The sequence below is a fragment of the Cornus florida genome, unplaced genomic scaffold, assembly GCF_030987335.1.
Source record: "Cornus florida cultivar Cherokee Brave unplaced genomic scaffold, ASM3098733v1 CherokeeBrave_3.0.0_Hap2_Chr06, whole genome shotgun sequence".
Taxonomy (NCBI): domain Eukaryota; kingdom Viridiplantae; phylum Streptophyta; class Magnoliopsida; order Cornales; family Cornaceae; genus Cornus; species Cornus florida.
Window position 1 is genome coordinate 81,877,213 of NW_026775576.1, and position 22,402 is coordinate 81,899,614.

General features: G+C 33.5%; 1 protein-coding gene across 1 annotated transcript; it reads right to left on the reverse strand.

The window, feature by feature from the left end:
- Positions 1-2,104: 2,104 nt before the first annotated feature.
- On the reverse strand, positions 2,105-16,569 carry LOC132312334 (protein PAT1 homolog). The gene is made up of 6 exons (XM_059810669.1): positions 16,440-16,569; positions 16,070-16,164; positions 15,168-15,313; positions 12,968-13,024; positions 10,928-10,991; positions 2,105-5,162 (listed from the first exon to the last, which is right to left on the reverse strand). Exons 2-6 carry the CDS (start codon positions 16,149-16,151, stop codon positions 2,983-2,985), a joined length of 2,529 nt encoding a protein of 842 aa, XP_059666652.1. The 5' UTR covers positions 16,152-16,164; positions 16,440-16,569; the 3' UTR covers positions 2,105-2,982.
- Between the last annotated feature and the right edge of the window lie 5,833 nt (positions 16,570-22,402).

The window sequence follows — 22,402 nt, forward strand, 5'->3', positions numbered from 1 at the left end:
TGGCGGGAGGATTGGGTTTCGTTCAGCAGATCGTCTTCATCGGAATCGATCTTTAGCAGCGACGACCATCTGCGGCAGATGCGGGACGCAATTTATGGCGACAGTGGCAGCGTTGAGAGGGGAAAAGAGAGTTTGATGACGTGGAGCGGGAAGGTCAACCGACTTGGATTGGTCAATGCTTAATTGTATTTTTTGCTAACGTGGATTTCTATAATTGGCGCATGGCTTCTTAAAAGTGACACCACATTTGAGGTGGTGGATACTGCACCACCGAATAATTTCTTGAATTGCTTATGCAAAATTAGAAACCTCAATCCTCAAAGATTCGACACTGACTCTGTCATATTATTCAAATTTTTTTTCTTTTTCACCCCTCTAAAGAAAAAAAAAAAAAAAAAAAAAAAAAAAAACTATTAAAAAAATTAAATGGGCCATAGCTTGGTACAAAATCACTACCCTTTTTTGGGAAAGTACGTATGAATTTCTTGCCTAGTTAATATAATAAATTCAAATTGTGTCCTTATTCCCATCCCCACACTCATTTCCATCCCCACCCTCTTTAAAATAGTCACTTCCATTCCTGTTCCAAAATCGTTTATCAAATGGGCAGGAGTAATTTTTTCGTAATTTCAATATAAATGAAATGAAAGTAATTAATAATAATAAATAAATAAAAATTCAACTACTATAATAATTTTTTTCTCTTATGTGGATAAAAATAAAATTTAACTTCTTAATTGAAATTTAAGACTAAAATTATTGTTGGAACATCAAAATAATATATAGAAATTCTCAAATAAGAATAATACAAAAGATAAATTAATATTTACTTAATATATACCAAATATTATTGAACATGAAATAAAGTATAAGGACAAAATTATAATTTATCACTATAAACAGGATAGGGCGGGGTGAACTTTTCCCATCCCCGACCCATAACCATGGGAGTTTTCAATCATAATTTTCATTCTCATCCCAAAACCATTTAATCAGCCCCATAATTGTTCTAAGCGGAGCAGATATCCGACGGGACATGATATTTTGCCAACCCATACGAATATTTATGTATTTACATGAATTGAGCCTATAGTTTCTAAACTCGAGCTAAATGTAACAAATGAGTGAATTAGTTGAGACTCGATCCACCATAATTTCATTATCATGCATGAATAAATTATAAATCCTAGCTAAATCTTTAATGAGTCAATTTCCAACTGTTTGTGAAAGTGAAAGCAAACTAATTAATAATGTCTTAACATGTGAGATGTAATCAAAATGCCGTTTTTACCACGCTGTGTGTTTTGACCATGACTCGCCCGGTTTACTCACCACTCTAAATCAAAAAACAAATCTTTACATAACATGGATCGGGTTGGTAAAACAGTTGAGCAAACATTAATTTTACAAGCTGAAAAATTGGAAGCCCTTTTTTTCTATTGGCCACACATTATGAGGAAATACTATCAATTGGATTGAGAAAATTATAAGAATTTTGGCATTATATGGACGTGCATATAGTGAAACGGTTTTTTGATTGTTAAGTGAAAGAAATTCCTAAATTTATTAATAGATATGTTTTAAATTTTATACATTAAAATATTGCTTTAAAAATTCTAAAAGAGTAAACATTTCAACTACATAATGTAAATAAACACACAATTCATTCTTGAACTATTATAATATTCTTTTAATTGACCAAGAACATCAAAATAGCAAGACTGAGTACAGTTATTTTTGTTCCTATCAATTTGTATGTCATGCAATGATATAATATAAAAATTCAAAGATTCGCAAGATGAAATTAGAAGGTTTAACAAACGAAATTAAAGAATTGAAAATTTTGCCATTGGAGAAACAATTCGAGCTCAGATTTGGTGAAGGGACAACCGTCATCAGAAAAATTGTGACTTATACCATTCCACTTAAGATGTAACACAGATACACATGTTAATTTCTCCTTCACAAATATCAACCGACAACAATTCTGAGAGCATCAACAGCAATCAGGTTGTCCCTCCCTTTGTTCCTAGTCCTCAGTAAAAGACTCTGTTGGTAGAATGTAATTCACGACCTTGGAACCTAAATTCAATACCATATCAAGTACAGACTAAAAAATAACTTGCATCGATTTTCAAGTGATGCCAGGAACAAGCAACATACAGCCAAGTCATTGAACCTAGTTACATTGGGCATTCAGTAGCTAATAATAATAGCAGACTTTTATAGCCTCGTCCGCTAAAATTACAATACACGACACATTCACCTCACCCAGAAACCAAATCACACAAATATTAGCAGAACCGTCAGCAACAATTTTTTGCAATATAGATACCTAGACAAGGGTTAAGGCAATATAATCAATTCTATCTATTGTCTCAGGTTTTACAGTCAGCCTTCAGGGGTGATAGAAAACACATGATCAACCTGAGTTCAAACTGAGCTAGAAAAACTATTATCAAATATTTTCATTGTCCCAGAACCTAACACAGGAGAAGAAGAATTGGATTGACTTACCAGATTTGAAACAGAATACTTCCCACGTCCTTGACGTAAATAATAAAGGGATGTGGGAAGTATTTCGAATGAACAACATTAACCCCATGCCTTCACTAATACCACGAAGTCCATAACAGAGCATTAAAACAAGCTCCCATATCGAAAGAAAAGGAGACCAAAGCTTCAATATAATACACAGATAGCCCTGCTTACAGGTTCTTCCAAGGAAGCAGAACGGATGGCGAGGAAGAAAATATGTAAAACCTAAATGACTGAACTTACGTCTAGGGCTAATGCTCTACTCCCTTCACTTCAACTCCATGCAATCCCATGACCTGTTTTCTGACAAGACCAAACACGGAAGCATGCTGAGAACATAGATACTTCTTTAACATTATCACGGGTCCGCATTTCCCATACATTCATCAGTAATTAGCTTCTACGTGCATTGCAGTAACACAACAGAATTGATCAACTAAGAATTCATGTGCCACCACTCTCCCTGCTATGACCGTTAAATCCAAGCACAGGCATGGATCGCTGTGCAAAATCCAGTAACAGCTTCCTCTGATGCTCATCAGTATGAGGAAGACTAGCACGCAAGAGTTCAATTGGCATTTCCTTACTAATAGCAGCTGCTGCATCTGACCCAATAACAGGTGTGTCGGCCGGGGCCTGCATGAGCAATGACTGCATAATAGTATCATACTTATTAAAGCAGTACTTGATGAGCAGATTAAAGAATGCATCAAAAGAGGCCTGCCAAAAGGCCCGGTTGGGCATGCTGCAGTTGCCAGCAGCATGGGGATCTGTTAAGAGTTCAGTTGCCCTCTCGAGAACAGATTTCAAAACGACAGATGCTCCATCACCAGCAGAGCTCCCAAGGGGGCGGAGCGGAGGATGCTCAGAGGAACAAACCACAGATGCAAGACAAGCACCTAGTGCTTTAATATCCATGCCTCGGACACAAGTTGAAACCATCCTCGCAAGATTGGTAGCAGTTTCGGCAGATCCTGGATCAGAAGGGAGTCCCCCAAATAAGAACCTTAAATGACGGAAAATGGCCATGCAGACTACTCGGACGAGCTCACCACCTGGAAACAGGAGCTGAAGGTACCTTGAAAGGAGCTTCCGCCCCTTGGGAAGGGACACTAACCGCAAAAAAATAAGATCATCCTCGGGAGCCAGTTCAACCGTGTGGCCCTTTTTGCCAAGTGGGTCAAACAGGTGAAGCGACGTTGCTAGTCCTTCCAACAGTACCTGCCGCCTCCGTCTCAACTGGCCCCCACCATCTTGTAGCTGATTGAATTGTAAGAACCGGTCAATATCATCTACATCCAGAAGAAGGCAAAGGCCATCTTCAATAGTTACTCTAGCCGCAAGCATTGGCTCCTGTTCCAAGGGTTTCTCAGACACTTTCTGTTCGGTGCTCCCAGCACCAGGTGAATTTGGAGGTTCGACTTCAAGAAGCGGTCGAGGCCTACGAATGGAAGGGAAGGAGACTCTACCAAGAGCATCAACCTGGAGATAAGCACGTGGCTCGGTATTAGCACGAGCTCGGGAAGGAAGATCCCTAAGCTGAGTTGGACAGAAATGGTGTTTCAACTTCGCACCAGCAGAATTTTTTGCAAGACAAGCCTGGTGATAATAATCGTCCACATAGGGATCATTACTGTGAGTTGCAGCAAGCTGCATTCTAAGAATACTCTCAATTTCATCAGCTGTCATGTACTTAGATCTGAACTGTGGCCACCCACTATCACTCTTCTGACTACCAGTATCAGAGCCCTGGTGAGAATAACGGAAGTTCTGTCTACTTTTTGACATTGTCTTAGGTCTTTGATCTCTCATATCACTCAACCCAAGCATTTCAAGCTTGTTCAGTATTTGTGGGGCTGGAGAAAGATGAGGGTTAAATAGTTGCGACTGCAGCCCTGGTAAATGGCCAAATGATGGCTGAAATTGGTGATGCAGTCTATGTTGCTGTGTTTGTTGTTGCAGCATTAACTGCGGAGGCCTTAAACCATTTTGATGAGGTAACTGCTGCATCATATTGTTCAAAAGGATAGAATTATCTCCAGGAAATAAACCAGTCTGATTGACCCATTGATTATTGGGCCTGTTATTAACAGAGAGACCGGGAGAAGTAAATTGAGGCAAATTTCCACCAAATTGTGAACCGTGAGATAAGGCAGTCAATTGAAGCTGTGGGTTAGAGAAGGGAGAGACATTGGACAAAGATAGCGGCATCTGATGACCACCTGGATGGTATGGAATATTAGAATGGCGTGAATGATGATTCGGTGAAGCTTGCTGTGATCTGCCACCAGGGGGAGGATATGATGTGAAAGAAGATCTTGGTACAATAATTGGCTCACTAGAGAAATGCTGGCGTTGGTGTTGTTGCTGTTGTTCTGGATATGAAGATGTTCTATACAAATGCTTTGATTCCTCTGGATGACCAGCAGGAGGATATGGCTGTTGCTGCTGCAATGGATATGAAGATGTTCTGTACAAAGGCTTTGATTCCTCAACATGAGCAGAAGAAGAATGTGGTTGTGATGACCATCTTTTGCCTTCCTGAGTGCTTTCACCATCAAATATATGCTGCTCAAACCAGTTAGGAAATTCTGCATCTTGTGCCCACTCAGCAGCAGATGAACCTGGAAGAAATAAATTGTCGTTAAAAGATTAGCAACTAGGTACTACTAACAAGAAGAAAGTTTCATCGCATTTGTAGGTTACAATGACACTATAATTGACAGCTCCTCCCCCACAAGATATCCTCAGAGTTATATGACACACAAGCTGAAATGTTTGCTACATACTGTAATCTTTTACATGGCCAGATTATGGTGTAAAGAATGAAAAGGAGTCAAGAGCATTAAATACTTCTCCATATGGAAAATCTCATTAGCAGCAAAACTCTTATAGGGCAGCCTACACACATCATGTCCTCGTCACCAATCAAATGCCAATTAGCGTTTCCCTCGACAACATGCATGCCTAGATAATACGCTTAAGTGTTCTGTAACCAAAAGAAACGAACAAAATAGATCCAAAATAATCTAAGCAAAACAAAGAATTCGAATTAAGTTCTGTTAGCTGTTTCTGGTTATTAATGAGTCATAGTAACAAAACTTTGCAAGTGGGTTATTGAGCACTGACTATGATGGACACTATTTATTTACTGAGTAGATTAAAGGAAAGACCTAAAGATAAGGTAAAAGATCTCAATATGAATTATATAAATTTGGAGAAGCGTACAATAGGGGCTAGAGGTATTATCAACTCGAGATGTTAGAAGAATAGAGATATAATATAGTTACCTACCAAAAACAAAAGATATAATATAGTTTATTTTAGTTAACAAAGGAGTTACATATAAAAATATGATTTGTTAAAGGACATATATGATGAGACTACGACCTCGGTAAGAACAGCTTTTGAGGGAAAAGTGAGTTTTCAATTACTATAAGCATGCATCAAGGATCAACATCAGCCCAAAATTTCTTGCCTTAATGAACTAACAAAACATATTAAGAGTGAGATTCCATATTGTATACAATTTGCTGATGATATCATTTTGCTTGATGAAAATTGAGTAGGGATAAGTTAAATTAGAGGTGGTGAGAAGCTCTAGACCCAAGAGAATATAAGTAGAAAAAAACTGAACATATGCAATGTAACTTTGGTAAAATACAAGTGCAATATGGTGAAGATAGAAGATCAAAAAATACCAACCAAAAAAATATCATTTTCATTACCTATACTTGGTTAGGCCATCCTTAATTCACAGCAGAAAATGTTGGTTAGCTAAAAAAAAAAAAACATAGCCATAAAACGATTGTAATATAGATTCTGATGCTGAGTAGATGTGTGGCAAGATAAAAATGCCAGTATATTCGCAAAATGATTGACGTGTTGCAAATAAAATAAAGAAAATTGATTAAGATAGTTTGGATATTTACAACAACTGCCAATGACTGCACCAGTCAAAAAAAATGAGTGTGATTATTTGACATAATGCTATGAGAAGAATAAGACCAAAGCTAAAATGGGGAGAAAAAGTTAGACAAGACATAAGACCGTGTGCTTTAGCTAAGTTTATGTCTTCATGTAGCCAGCTCAGAATAGTTGTAAAAGAGATTTGCTCTTCAGAGTTTTTTTTTTTTTTTTTCTCTTTAAATACACATAGGGTCTGTTTGGTTAGACGGGAAATTATGATAGAAAATGAAAGTGAAAGAAAGGAAAATCAAGTTTCTAGTATGCACATGGTTAGTAGGAAAAATTTTCAAGAAAGTTGTGAGAAATATTATTTTGTTAGTTTGGATACCAAGAAAATGAAAAGAAAATGATTTACTGGCCAAAATTACCCATATTATTTCAAATACTAAAAAAATGAATTTGTGTTAGATAAACCTCTTTTTATAGGCAACAAAAATAGTAAAATGATATATTATTAAAAATAATAATATAATTGCTTTTATATATTTTTAAATTATTTATACTTAAAATAAGGCTTGATAATATTTTTTTAAGGTGGAACTCATTTCTTGTGCAAATTTATTGTTATTATTATCCCTATGCGAAAGATAGTTCTTTATAATTTTTCGTGTAAGCTCTTAATTGCCCGCATAACTATCTAAAACTATTCATTATTAGTTACAAAGTGAGATCAGCCGTGGAGATTGGCACAAAAATTTTGATGTTCAAATATTGTACAAGAGTACAAAATTATAAGACTAACAGAGATTGTGATAATAAAGAGAGATATTTTAAGGTGTTTGGATTCTGGAACAATAATTTATTGAGTTGTATGTGTCATATAATTTTAAACTATTTGTGTTTGCATATAATTCTACAACAATAGGATATGTGCATAATTCGAAATTAAGAAATAAATGCATCACTCTTGTGAGAAAGTAAAACTTTCCCGTGTTTTATGCTAGAATCATTTTGGGGAAAATTAACCAGTTACAGGAATCCTATTTTACCTAAAATTTTCTTTTTCACTCTAACCAAACACTTACAAAATTTTAAAAAAATTATGTTTCTTTTCTGTACTTCACGCTAACCAAATGAACCCCTAAAGTCAACTCTTTGATAAAACATGAGTTAACTAGTAAGAAAAGCCATTTTAACATGTAGTTTAAGCGAAAGTGGGACTCATGACAGATTGAAATGGTAAAACAAAACTCATGTAGCTAACACTAATTAGTTGGGAGAAAGCTTTGTCGAGTTAAGCTAAGTAGAGTACCCACTCTTTGGTTACTAGCCTGCCTTCGGATTTAATTTGTTCAGAAGCAGGAAAATTATCAAAGATCATAAATATTCAGTTGGACTTGGGGGGGGGCTGACTTTGCTACACCCTGGCATTCATCTCTCTAATTATATCCATGTCCGTTTCAATCCACTTTTCACATGATGTACATTAATTTTAATTGATTATATATATTTACTTGTTCAATTATCTTTATTCAATCCAAAAAATATATTAGATATATGTAAGAAATATGTTTATTTGATAGTTTAATGAATCAAATTTTATAATAGGATAAATAAATAAGTGGTGATGATAAGTTTTCAGAAACACTGAATGGCTTTTTCATACACATGGCTTTGATTCTTCCTGTGTCACTTTCACATTTTACATACAGAAGCAGCACGAGCTAACTTGAAATGCGTGTCTACGCATCCTTATACAAAGTACAAACACATAAGCAATGCTCTTTGTAAATACACATGCATGAAGCCGTAAAATACATGATAAATTGACAAGGTTAAATCCATGAATCGCAATAAGAAAAACAATTATATGACAACAATAAAATCAAAACAGTGGGAAAAGAATGCATTAAACCAACCCGTGTAACTGGGTTAAGCCATGTTAATTTCAGTTGTAGGCCCATTGACATAATCAACTTCAACTAAAATGTAACGATAAAAAAGCTATTGCATTTCTAAGAGGCCCCACATCCCACTACGTAAAATAGGATTCTTCAGATTTAAGTGTCTTTTATCAAACACCCATGGAACACGTGATCTTAGGTGCTAGTTACCAAGCAGTTACTGAAGTGATACAATCTCACCCTCATCACGAATATCCAGATAATTTGCCTCGACCAAAAGATTGAACTTATCTTCTATTTTGCAAAATTAAGTCAACTCACTAGAGCAAAATATAAAAAGAACCCCCCAATAATCATATAAGTTTGAATTAACATAAAAGATCAGAGCACAATTAGAAACAATTATAGCAGCTGAGAATAGTTAAAGGACAAGATACAAACACCGTAGTAAAAGTTATGTTGTTTTATGTGGTGCAAATAAACCGACTTTTGGCTTGAAGTTAAGCAGAAAATAAATTAAGAGAGATCCTCTCACCATCCAAATCTTAGAAAAGGATGAAGAAATTCAGTATTACGCAAGGCAATCAAAATTACATGTACAGGACTTTAGTGCATCATTACATTAAAATCTACAAATTATTGAAAAACTGGCCCTTAGACTGTCCTATTTTAATAACTTTCAACTAATTACATCAGCGGTTTGTAGGAGAATGATTGATTATTCCATCATAAAGCCTATGCAGCTATAATAACACATGTAGGACATAATTATCTAAAAAACCGAAAGTAACACAAGTAGAACATGATCTTCCAAATTGAAGGATCAATCACCCTGAACCCTAATGAACTAAATGTCAACATACTTAAGCTTAATATGATGGCACCTGAATTCCGGCAAACTCAGAAATCGTGAATTGAAGGGTTCTTTTTCCCCTTCACGGCAAGTCACAACAAATTAAAACCCAATGATTTGCCAGAGGATAAAAAGACAAAGTAACTGTATAATGTTATTATTGGTGCATGCAAATTTTGAATTCCTACGAGACATTATAATCATATTAAATAACGATTCTAGTAACACCAAGGGCATATCTGCACAAGTTTGAAATTAGCATATGGGAAGTGGGGTAAAGGACAACCTTTGGTCTTTTTTTTGGGCGCATTAAACTTCTCAAATAGGGTTGGCAGAGGAAAATTACAGAATAGAACTCCTTTTTAGCTGTCACGAGTTATAATCTTCTTATTGTACATACCAAGAAGACATAGGGTCTCCTACACACCTACTTTGCCAGCCTGCCATCTCTACAACCATAGTTTTTTCATTTTACAGTAGGCCATGGAATAATCCTACCCATAAACGATGGATACTAGGCGCTGTGCGTATCGACCAGCGCATAGCATAACTGTTTTGCCAATCTGCCATATCTATGATCATATTTTTTTTCATTATACAGTAGGCCATGAGATCTTAACAGCAAATCCGCTGGACTCATGAAAATGCTCCACTTCTACTTCTTGACTATTCTCAACGTATAAGCATGGGGTTTCATGGTATTATCATAATCCCCTACAATAATAACTAACAATATCAGGTTTACACTATTTTTTGCCTAGATTATGAAATATCTAACACTTATAGAAGACCATGTCAAGTTATAACAACACAAAAGAAGGGCTCCATAACAAGTTAAAGAAAACAATTTCCAATGGACTCATCTACATACTTCCTAATCATTCATTCATATCGTTTTCTTTATTTTTTATATGAACATGAATCTACGTACTTTACATCAAATCATGATCAATTCGATGGACCATATTATTTTATCTTATGTATGTTTTACAAAATCCATGAACTTTGTGAATACTTACATTAAATTTGTCCCATGTTTGATCTTAACTTTCATCATAATATAATACATGTTTAAGATTACATGATTATTGTTTTTTATTGCAACATAAAGCCGTTAACCCCGCATACGTTATACTCACAATAAAAAATCAAGTGCATATTTTAATTACAATAATCCAGATTATACTGATTATACAAGAATCTATAAGCGCACACACCTTGCACTGCTATTGCGTTGAATTAATTCCATGAAATAACCACAAATCTTAGTCTAACTACCCCAAAAAAATGGAAAATCTAAAATTCAATTTTGGTTCTAATTTAGAAATTTCCTTCTAATCCCATAGGATTAGTAACCCTTCCAGCATCCCACCTCACCAAACAAAAGGAGAGAAAAGGGAAGGGACAGATAAGTAGCCCCTCTAGCATATTTTCACATTAATGCTCACAATAGAGCTCATATCCATACCATTGGCCTGATTGACATCCTTATCAACATCTATAATGATATAGCCATAGGGGTACCTAACCCATATTCAAAACAGTGGCATAAGTTTATGCAAAAGATTTATGTTTATAGGGCCTGAAACTACAAACCATAACAGCATAACCTTATACCATAATGGTAACAGCATAAACTTTTAACTAAAAACTTGAACAAAAAGTCAATAAATTAATAATGAAAATGTCAGTTCCATGTATAATATGCTATTGGTATACTTACTTTCTCTGGATCCCCTATCACCGATCACTCCTGCACTTCTTGGTCCACTAACAACCTTGTTCAACTGTGGAGGGGGGAAAAAGGAAAAACAGAACTCAAAATTTGCTGTAAAACAATTACAAATTAAACAGCCATTAATAAATATAACAACCCTTCGCCGTCTTCATCCCTACCACAGTAGACGTGCAATCAAATAAGCAATGACACAAAATCGAGTTTGAGAAATTATATATATTATTTTTACTAGCAATGAGTTGCCAGCAAGATACCATGTTTATGAAGTTTTGAAGAATGAAATAGTAAGTCTGCGTTCTTTTAGGCAGTTTCCTCTTCCAAGTTACCTTACAATTGCTTTCTTGTAATGTATACTATCACGAGAATTAGCAAATAACAACAATTCACAATCTCACAATTTTCACATATTCAGAAAGCTGATAATTTCCATTTTGGAACTTTCTATATGAAAGCATCTTTTCAGACCCAGAGAAAATGGTTGTACTAGTATTTAAGTTTGGTATTCTGTAACATTTACAACCCATTTGATATAAACAAAGAGTGTTAAGAAAGAAAGAGGGGAGGGGAGAAAAAGAAAAAGGAAATAATAAAGAAAGTATTAATAGTATGGTAGAAAGGAAAGGGAAAAGAACAATGTTATTTCCTCGCAAAAATGTCACAGAAGAATGAAAATATGGGCCCAACTCCTCTGCTTCAAAGACAACAATCCTCTAATAAGTAACAGTACGATAGCAAAATCATGCAAAAAGCATTTCCTTCTTTTCTTGCTCCTCCACCAAAAGAAATGTAGGAAAGATCCTTTCCCATCATAGTGAAAAACTCAGAATTAAGGAATTATCTGCTATTGGAACAATTACCAATCTAGGAGCTATTTGGGCAAATATTGAGACTTATCGGAGAAATTCTCAATAATAAAAATAATAATAAATAGAAAAAATAATAATAATTTGACCAACAAAAGCAGTACATGTTAAAAATATTGAATATATGAGACACTTAGATCACATTTCCATTAACATTTCTGAATAATTTCAGAATTTCAAAACTAATCAGGAATTATTTTAAAATTACATGAAGCATTTTGGGAGTAAATGAAATATGCAAGATAAATAAAGAAGTGCATTGTTCGACAAAAACATCAGGATTGATTTCAAGGAATGTAGAAGGTAAAAGAATCTTGTCCTTCTGTCTTCCATCACTCCTACATACCCTCCCCTCCAATTTTCCAACTCTCATAAAAAACACAGAAATGATGAGAAGCTCCAAAAACATTATCCAAACTATATTAAGCAAATAATCATCAGCATGTACAGGTATCAAAAAAATATAAAGCATAACTCAGATACACCCAGTGCATAACTCAGATACACCCAGTGCATTTGGTGCTGATAAGTCTAGAAAAGCAAAACAAAACAAAAAACTTTTTATGCAGAAAATCAATTCTTATCTAATTGCGATAATTAAAAGCATAATACAAGTTCACTATTTAATATTACTTTTGCAATGCTCCCAAAAAAAAAAAATACACATATACGAGAAAACTTGCACACTCGCTAAAACCACTAAAGTAATATATAGAATTTTCAGATCCAATTTTTAGAAGAAAAACGTTAACCCAATCAAAAACCAGATTAATTGTACTTTTAAGTACCATCCAGACCCATAACGCAATAAAAGAGAAGGTCAAATTAAAAATAATAGTAGCTACCTAAAATCGCTCATATATGTAAAGTATTACTCCCATCAACCTTGTCGTAGGTAAACAATGACTCAAATTGGACTTGAGGTCTTACAAAATTAACAAAAAGAATTATGATTCTAAAGGCACATTTACCCAAAGCAAGTACAATTATGGAATGCTGTGGCGTAAATGGATGCATCAAATTTATATAGAACTTCATCAAAAGTTTTCTAAGAACTCACCAATGAATTGCTAACCATATTTAAAATGCCAACACCACACTAAAAAATATAGTGAACTCTCAACACCGAAACAAAATGGCGGGAATAGACATAAAGACCAACCTTTGAAAAAGTGCTGTTTATATCATCTATTTCAGATAAGGATCCTAAAATTTCACCCTGCAAATGAGGAAAAAAAAGCAGTTAGTTACACAGCCATATGTTCTATAATACAATTAAATCTCAGAATGTAACCCATTCATAAGGTAAACAACACATTTGCCTCTGTGCTCATGCACATGGGCTGCATGCATGCACAAAGAGAATAATGCATTTAAGATCTATCGAATGTGCTTGCAAACCTAAGTTTGGAAATTCATTGAGTTGTTTTATGGTTCGTTTGTAGGAAAGAATAGTAAGAGGAAGGAAACGAGAGGGAGCGATGAAAAACAAAAAAATTAATATCATTGAGACTAAAATGTTTTAAGGTTCATTTGTAGGAGGGAAAGTAGGAGGAAGAACAAGAAGGGGAGGGATGATAAATGGTAAGAAGTGGAGCATGAACTGGAATGGAGAGGTGAAACACTTACCCACTGGATGAGGAATGAAATTTTGGCAAGTGAAACACTTTCCCACCACCATATTATTGCTGTGAACCAAAACAGAGGGAAAAAGAAGGAAGAAAAAGGATCTTTTTTTCCCTTGATATTGTTCCACATTTTAAACAACATACTTCCTTTAACATGTAAGGAAGAAAAAGGATCTTTTTTCCCTTAACATTGTCCCACATTTTAAACAACACACTTCCTTTACCATGTAAGAAAGAAAAAGGATCTTTTTTCCCTTAACATTGTCCCACATTTTAAACAACACACTTCCTTTAATATGTAAATCATGTGATAGAAAAAACAAGCAACAGAATTTTTTTTTTCTGCCTCTCCTTCTTACTCACTGAAAGCACAACTTCATTTCTCTAGGATGGCTTTTCCATCCATCTATTTTCCCTTCCTTCCAAACATTATCCATCATACAAAACAAAGTATTAGGCCATCAAAATCGCAAGCTTTCCGTTCAGATATGGAATGCACAGTACTAAGAACTTCACGGGAGAATTATGTCCACCAAACTCCAAACAAAATTGCTACTGTGTTCATTCAATGTGTTCCCTAGAGAAAGCATAAGAAGGTTCCTAAAAATATTTCACCAACAACTATTTAAATAAACTATAGAACACCCAACAGTATAACTTTTAGAACTCTACATGAATAAATGGAACAGAAACTGTATATATAATGGTGGGCATTCAGAACAATGACCTAAAATTAAGAAACTGTCCAAAATCAACAATAGAACCCAGGGGGATAGAAACAATGGCAAACATTATTTCAATAATGTTTAACAAAAAAATTCTCCCCTCATCAAGTGCTTTGCAAGTTGCAACTCAACCCATTCAACTCCCCAGACAAAATTTACCATCATATCATTTTGAAGCAATCGCATTGCAAATTAGAATATGAAGCTGCCTTAATGACAGTTCAACCTAAAACCAAAGCTATCCCCACAACCACTTAAGAAAATAAAAGCAGTACAGGGAAAAAGAAAAGGAGAAAAACCACTGAACCCAGAATTAGCTTGCTGACATTATTCTGAAGACAGCATATAAAAAATTAGATTCCAGAACAAGCTTAAGGTAAATATATTCAAAGTAGACGCCAATGTGAAGCACCTGAGAAACAAAGCATGCAGTAAACTATCATGCATACCTTCTCCACACCCCAATGCAGTGAAAGTAAAAACCAACAGGCAAGAGCTTTAACAGAATTAAAAAATAAAAATAAAAATATATATTAAAAAGAAGAAGAAAAAGAAGAAGAAGTTAATCCAATTTCTATTCATTTACAAAGAGACTAAACACATTAACACCCCCCCAAGAATCAACCACACCCATATGGAGAAGTATTAACAAAGTGCAACTCAAAAGTGGGAAAATTAAAAACCTTAGGTTGTGATGGAAAAAGATTAAGAAGACAACCATACTTGAACTTGATCAACATATATGACCAATAATTAAACCTATAAAAAAAACATAAACGAAAAAGAAGACCATGCCTGAACTTAATCAACAAATGGTCAATATATGACTAAATGTTCAACTCAACCACAACCAAATTACAAGGCTTAAACATAAATGTATGATTGAAAGAATCCCAACAAAGGGCAAACATGTGAAACCAAATATACAAATAATCCAAATTGCATTGGTAACAGGTGATGCAAACAAACATAGTATCCTAAAATTGAAGGTCAACAACAAAACAATAACCTCTTCTAAATCGAACTGATACTCTTCATCTTCAAACCCAGCAGCCGGAAAATCATCCACTTCTTCTTCTAGTCCCCCTAACTCAACTTCTTCAACAACATCGTTGCCGAAAAACGCATACTGTGATGCATCAAATACTGCATCTCCTGCATAACATGAAAATTCCGTTAAAGAATGATGCCATCAAATGCTAAGATAGTCAATGAAAAGCATATCAGTCTTTTGTGCATAACAAGGAATCCAGACACATGCAGTGAAGCTAAGCATACATATTCACGAATTGACTGGAGGGGGGGACACTATAGCTGTTTGAATATCTTACTGCAGCAATCTCGAAACCTAAGTCGACATAATTGAAACCCAGGATGCATGTAATGTTCCCCGGATCCTAAACCGCCCTATACAGACACTAAAAGAATAAATGGCCTGCCACGAATTTGTAATTAGATAAACAAATCTTCAAGAACTCTCGGGAAAAACCCATACAGTTCATGATAAGATATTAGATGGAACCATTAAATGCAATCAACAATTAGAAAATCAATTAACCAGTAGTCCAAATAAAAGAAAAGCTCCTAGACATTTCAATATCTTAACCGAAGACAACTGAGCCCTATGCAACTACCTAACTCACTCTCTCTCTCATTCTCTTAATATCCCAATAAAAATAAATAAATAAATAACCCTAATGAGGACCAGTATTTTCGTTTATTTTCTCCTCTATTTTCTCAGAAACCAAGCAGATGGTGAAATTGAAATTAAAAATAAGTGTGACCCAAACAAAAGGGGAAAAAAGAAAAGCTCAGAAGTTGAAAGTCAACTTGAACCAGATCTTGTGAACATGATTAGAAGCAAAGTCCGAAGCTGAAAGTAAAGAAGGAGCATATTATATCTAAGCGAACCTGTGGAATTCGACCCCAATTGCTTGAGATCCTGAGGCTTGAGAGTCTCTTGAATACTACTCCCACCTCCAAATCCTTCCATATCTACACTCGCACTAAAATAAGAAAACCCAGAAATTCAAAACCCTAGAAACAAACAAACTCAAAAGAAGATATAAATCTAGATAGCGAAAATAGAAAAAGGAAAATTGAGAAAAGGGTGTATACGAGAAAACCCCAGAAATAAATTCCTAGGGTTTCTTAAGAAAGAAGATCTGTACAGTGAATTGGGTACGAAAATTCATGGCAGAGATTTGATTTTGTTCAACGAGAAAAAAATAAATAAATAAAAGAAAATTTAACAGAGATCTTTTGGTGGAAGAGAGAGAACCTAGAAAGAGGTATGACGACTACTATTCATTTGAAGAGAGAGAGAGAAGACGGTGATGATAGACAGAGATCGTCAAAACCTAACTCGGATTAAGTGATTTATTGGGTTGGCTTTGCTTTTTATGCCCAATAGAGAAAATATATATATACACACACACAATCTTATATAAAATGTGGACAGAAAGGTGTGGCATGTAACTATGACCTGTATCTAAAATATTAATTTACTGTAATACGTGTTTTCCCCAAAAAAAAATAATAATAATAATAAATACTACTAATTAGTTGTAAGCTTAGTGGGAAAAAAAAAAGAAAAAAAAGAAGTGGATCCACATCAATCATAAATCAAAAGGTGGTGAGGGTGGTCCAATGTTATTTTGTTAAATTAAATTTTGTATTTTTTAGTTCCAATTTTATGTTGTTAAATTCTTTTTTTTTTCAGATATAAAAAAAATTACTGGCATGAATAATTATAGAAAAATGACCCATTGGCTTAAAGAATAGATCAATTAAACAAATCAAATAATTAGTCCATTGGATACACTCATGTGAAGTCCACTCTATGTTTTTTCTTTCTTTTCATTTCATTACTTTTCAAGTCTCATTTACTTCTTTTGGCTACCTTGTTGTCTTATTATTGAGTTGAGTTAAGTTGATCTAAACAAATATTTAAGTCTTTTAAAACTAAAATTACCTCTGAATTAGTAGGGGAAAATGGAATTCGTATTATTGCATTTAGCTTTCCCATAAAGGAAAAAAAAAATATGAAAACTTTGACCTCTTTATTTTGTTTAGGTGATTAAATTTTGTATTTTATTTTGTACTTTTAAAATTAAAGTAAACACACACACTCATTATTCACAATATAATTCATTCGCATTTTTAAGATTATATCATTGGATTAAAAAATATATATTATTAAATTACGTCTTATTTCACAAAGATGGGGAAAAAGCCAAATAAAATATATGTTTTATCGTATGAGTGGAAAAAATTGTAGAATAAGAATTAGCATATCAGAATATTGAAAGATAAATAGGAAATTATTAGTTATCATAAATTATTACATTATTTTTATAAAAGATGATACTTTGTGCAGCTAAAAACGACAGGAACAATGTAACCAAAAGAAGTCGATGAAAGTAAAGAAAATAAAAATCAATCATGTGGGCTCCACATGATAGATTAATTTCCTTTATATATATATATATCATTTTAGGACTTATTATATTGATATCAATGTAAGAATATTTAGAATGAAGGTATATACCATGTCTGGTGATCATGACCACATGTTATATTTGATCATGCTTCTAAAGGTGTGATCTTTCTTTTTTCAAGCCACTGAGCAAAATTCCACATTCCTCAAACAAAATTCTAAATTTTTTATATATTTTTTTTTTTGTGAATTATGCACGGTAACACGAAATAATATACTGTATACATTATCAAGGTTTATCCATTTGCATAAATTACTTTACCTTCTTTTCTTTTTTGTTTCTTTTTTTTTTTGACATAATTACTTTACTTATTGAACTTAGAGGTGTTCAAAAAATTCGATAAACCGAAAAATTAGATCGGATCGGACTGAACCGGACAGTTTGGACTAATTGTATAGCGGTTTGGTCTGATCCTGGGCCCAAAATTATGAAATCGTAATTTTTCGGTTCGGTCCTGATTTAGGGTCCTGTTAAATCGGACTGGCCTGATTCGAACCGTTACTATATAATATAATATATATTATATAACTTATATTATATTATATATATGTGTGTGTATATCACTGTACCGTACCCTAAACCTAAATTAAATAAAGTTTCCACGCCTCACATAATTTCTCTATCTAAGTAAAGTTCCCACAATTTAACCGTTGCCATGAAACCTTAAATCCCTTGGACATTCTCACGATCTCCATCACCACAAACCCATTGCCCTCCATCAATGATTAACTAAATTCTTTTTACTTTTCGGTGAACTTTTAATCATTGGATTGAGGAAATGTCATTATGCTGGCTTGGAGCTTGGGCATTTACTTTTGTTCTTCCAAGATTTTTAATTGTTAAACAATTTGTTTTTGGATAGTTTCCTGAATTATGTATGGATTGTTGTTGGCATGTTATATTTTTTTATGTTGGTTAACTTAGTCTACTGGATTTACTGAATTTGTTTGTTGTTTTATAAATTAAGTCTATACTGTCAGTTTCGGTTGATGTATTATATATAGGGAAAAATAAGAAATTTTGTTTTTAAAAAATAAAATAAAATAAAAAAATTTAACTGAAACCGACAAACCAAACTAGACCAGTTTTTCGCGGTTTAGTTTGGTTTGATTTCATGAACATTATTGTTCGGTTTGATTTCAACAATAGTAGAACCATTATAAATGGTTTGGTCCAAAAAAAACTTCCAATCTGGTTCAAACCAGACTGTGTGCATCCCTAATTTTGAACTAACATGACACGTATAAGTTAATTGTGGAATCAACCAAATCAAAATATAAATAATAATAAAAATAAAAATAAAAAACGTAAAGAAGCCAATATTTACATTAAAAAAAAATTAATAAGAAAATAAGGGTTTGTTTAATTCACTTTTTTCAAAATAGTTCTTGAAAATTAAAAATATATAAAATTATTTTTAGAACACTGAAAATAAATCTTTCTATAAATGAGTTTTCATAAAACTTGATCAAACTGAACTTTTGTACTGAAATTCTAGTTTTCTCATAATATAAATAATTTGGTTAGTTTAGTTTAATTTTTTGTAAATAATTTTTTAAAAATTCATAAAATAGAAAATTATAAAAACAGTTCTCTAACAACAAATTTTTTTTTCTTTTTAACTAACCCTTTAGAAAATAATTTTATAAAATTGTAAACATGCGGCTTTCTGAAATAAAAAAATACTGTACCAATGGGGACCAACGTTTTGGGTGTAACTATATCTACTTAAGTCCGATTAAAAAAAGGAAAAGGAAAAAATAATAATAATATACGCATAATACTTTATGTTACCTCCATCTTTTATTGCAAACAACTTTCTCATAAATCTCTCAATGATGCGTTTATATTTTCGAGAGCAAGGGATTGCAAAAAACACCTCAGTAGCCTATGTGCTGAAAAATTAATGTTTTAATTGAAATTTTGGAATTTTTTTTTTTAAGGGTAAATGGTGCAGTTCAATAAAAATAACTTAAGCAAAAACTTAAAACATACCATCACCGATCATATTCAATATTTTTTAATTAAAATTTTTTCAATTTCAATTATAATACTCCAATATTAATGTTATCGGATAGAACTTAAAAAAAGTTATATTCACTTGAAATTTGAATTTTTTTTTTTATCAGGCACATTTTGACTTAATTGTTGAATTAAATTGAAATAGCTATAATATTATCGCTATAAATAATCAGTAGTTTGACAATTTCACTATCAATACCAAGATGAATGCAAAAGAAAAGCCGAATTGGTTAGCTAGATAACTGACCATAAAATTATGTTAAATTTCTATGATAAGTTTCTCATTACAGAGGGCAGTTAAAAAATAATAATAATGTCTTGGTACGAATGAAGAAAGATGGGTGAAGGGGATGATTGATCGCTTCCCCTTCACAAATTGTCATATCTCTAAATATTGAGAAGATGGGAGATAAATACAACTATTATACAAGTTTTGAATTCTAATATTATCATTCATAAATTACAAGTTTATAGAAAAGTAATGAGTATAATAGTAAAATCAATTTAAAGCTCTCCATTCCCTTCCCTCTTAACCAACATAGTAAGTTGTCAGTTTTTTATCTTATTTTTTATCCAATCAAACAAAAAGAGGGAATGACTATTTGCTTGAAAGTTTCATCCCTCCCATCTTATCCCCTTCCATCTAACTTTTTTTTTTCTTACAATCCAACGAAACATAAAAACTGGTATAAACTTACAAATACAATGAAATAGATAAAAATTAACATGTGTTATGTTTATTAGTTTGAATTAAATTTTCTTCAATTCTAAATACCAATTTTAATAAGTGTTGAATGTTGCACATTCAAGCCCTTAAAGTTGCTTATGTTAGCACTTTAGTAATGCTTTTAAATATTGATACTTATGATAATTACTTGGTTTCGGATGTTTTTAGGTGTTCATTGTCAAAACCAGTCAATTATGCCTATTTCAAGCCTTTAATGGTGTTTCCTATGACCTGAAGGAGCATTGACATGTTTGGGGACGATTACGGGCTTAAAAGGATGAAAAGATGATATCCATTATCCTAGCTCCTCTATGATCGATCCTACTCACTCCAACAAATTTAATACAAATGATACGAGCTTAATATATATTTGTCAAGGTTACAATCAATCCTGATAGTTGCAGGATTTGCATGTTTTTATCTCTCATTTCCAAACACGAGCCAGAGTTCAGCAAAAGCTTATGGCCAACATTTAGGGCCCATTCTAGAGTTAATTTAGGATATGATTACCACAATTATAAGGAAGTTAGACAAGTTCTAGAGAGGGAGAGATTGGTGACTAAGGGCTTCTCTCCATTGTTGCTAAGTTCTAAGGCTCAGTTTGGTAGAGTGGGTTTGAAGGGAAAGGGAAGGGAAGGTAATGGAGGGTTATAAAAAAATTGTGTTTGGGTAAGGTGAGTGGAGGTAAAGGGAAAGAGAGGGATGGGTTTGGAGGGGTTCTTCATAACAAAAATGTACAGTAATTTCTTTAACCTTCAAAAAATGGGAGGATAAGGATGGAAAGGGAAGGCAATGGCGGGTAATGGCTCATATAATATTTGTCATGCCACTTTTACCCTCAAAATTGCACTTGATATTGGGCATGTATTCAGCTCGGGAAGCTTGCAAACGGCGGACGGCGAACCCGAACTGGAACAGCGATGGAAACTGAAAGATGTGGGTTTTGATTTTTTGAGGTGGACGGCGAACCCGAACTGGAACAGCGATGGAAACTAAAAGATGTGGGTTTTGATTTGAGAGAGAGAGAGGGGGGGGAGAAGAGAGAAGGCAAGTTCAGATTTGAGAACGAGATTAGAGATGGAGGTGCTTTGAGAACGAGATTATAAATGGAGGTTGAAATGATTTGCCCTAATCTTCTTCTTCTTCTTCTTCTTCTTCTTTTTTTTTTTTTTAGCAAAATATAAGAGATTATATATGTATATATATATATATATATATATATATATATATATATTTTAAAATATAATAAGGGTATAATAGTAAATTTATTATTATCATTCCCTTTCCTTTTTTTCCCAAACATAATTATTATCCTTTCCTTTCTTTTCCTTCATTAACCAACCAAGCACAATGGATGGTTAAAATTATCCTTCCCTTCCCTTCCTTTTCATTTCCCTCATAACTAATCTTATCCTCCCCCTTCAAACCCACCGTACCAAACATAGCCTAAAGGTTGAAGAATGTGGTTGCGATCGAAAATTGCAGTCCATAGAGATGACGTTTATCACATCATTGAAGATTTCTTATTTCTTAATGAGTATTTAAATTCCTTCCCTAGCCAAGTAATACGGTTTAATTGTTCTTATTTTTTTGGGATCTTTTATGGATTATGTATATTGATTGCATGGTTAATAGCAATTAACTTAATTGTACTAAGCAATTGGGATTTAATGATTATAATTAGTTTTAATGAAATCTTTATCATGTCTTAAAATTGACTTTGTTTATATCGAATTCAAACTTCTCTTATTTTATATGATCATAAGAGTAGTGATCATGCAATTGTGCTTCACAAATATATGACTGAGTAGTTTCATAATTCATGCCTAGGGAAGACGAGTTGTACCGCACCGTATATTAAAGTAATTAGGTAGACAATTCGTGCCAACAAAAAATGAATTATGCTTAGTGTTTGTTCATATACATCTTTCTAATTGAATTGGAGTAAGTGTTTAGCTACTTGATTCCCGAATATACTTAAATATGAATTTCCCT

Coding starts and splice junctions, on each gene's coding strand:
- LOC132312334 (XM_059810669.1), bottom strand. CDS start 16,151: ATGGAAGGATTTGGAGGTGGGAGTAGTATTCAAGAGACTCTCAAGCCT. Junction 15,314..16,069: donor ATTGGGGTCGAATTCCACAG/GTTCGCTTAGAT, acceptor CATGTTATGCAG/GAGATGCAGTATTTGATGCA. Junction 10,992..12,967: donor TAAACAGCACTTTTTCAAAG/GTTGGTCTTTAT, acceptor CCCCCTCCACAG/TTGAACAAGGTTGTTAGTGG.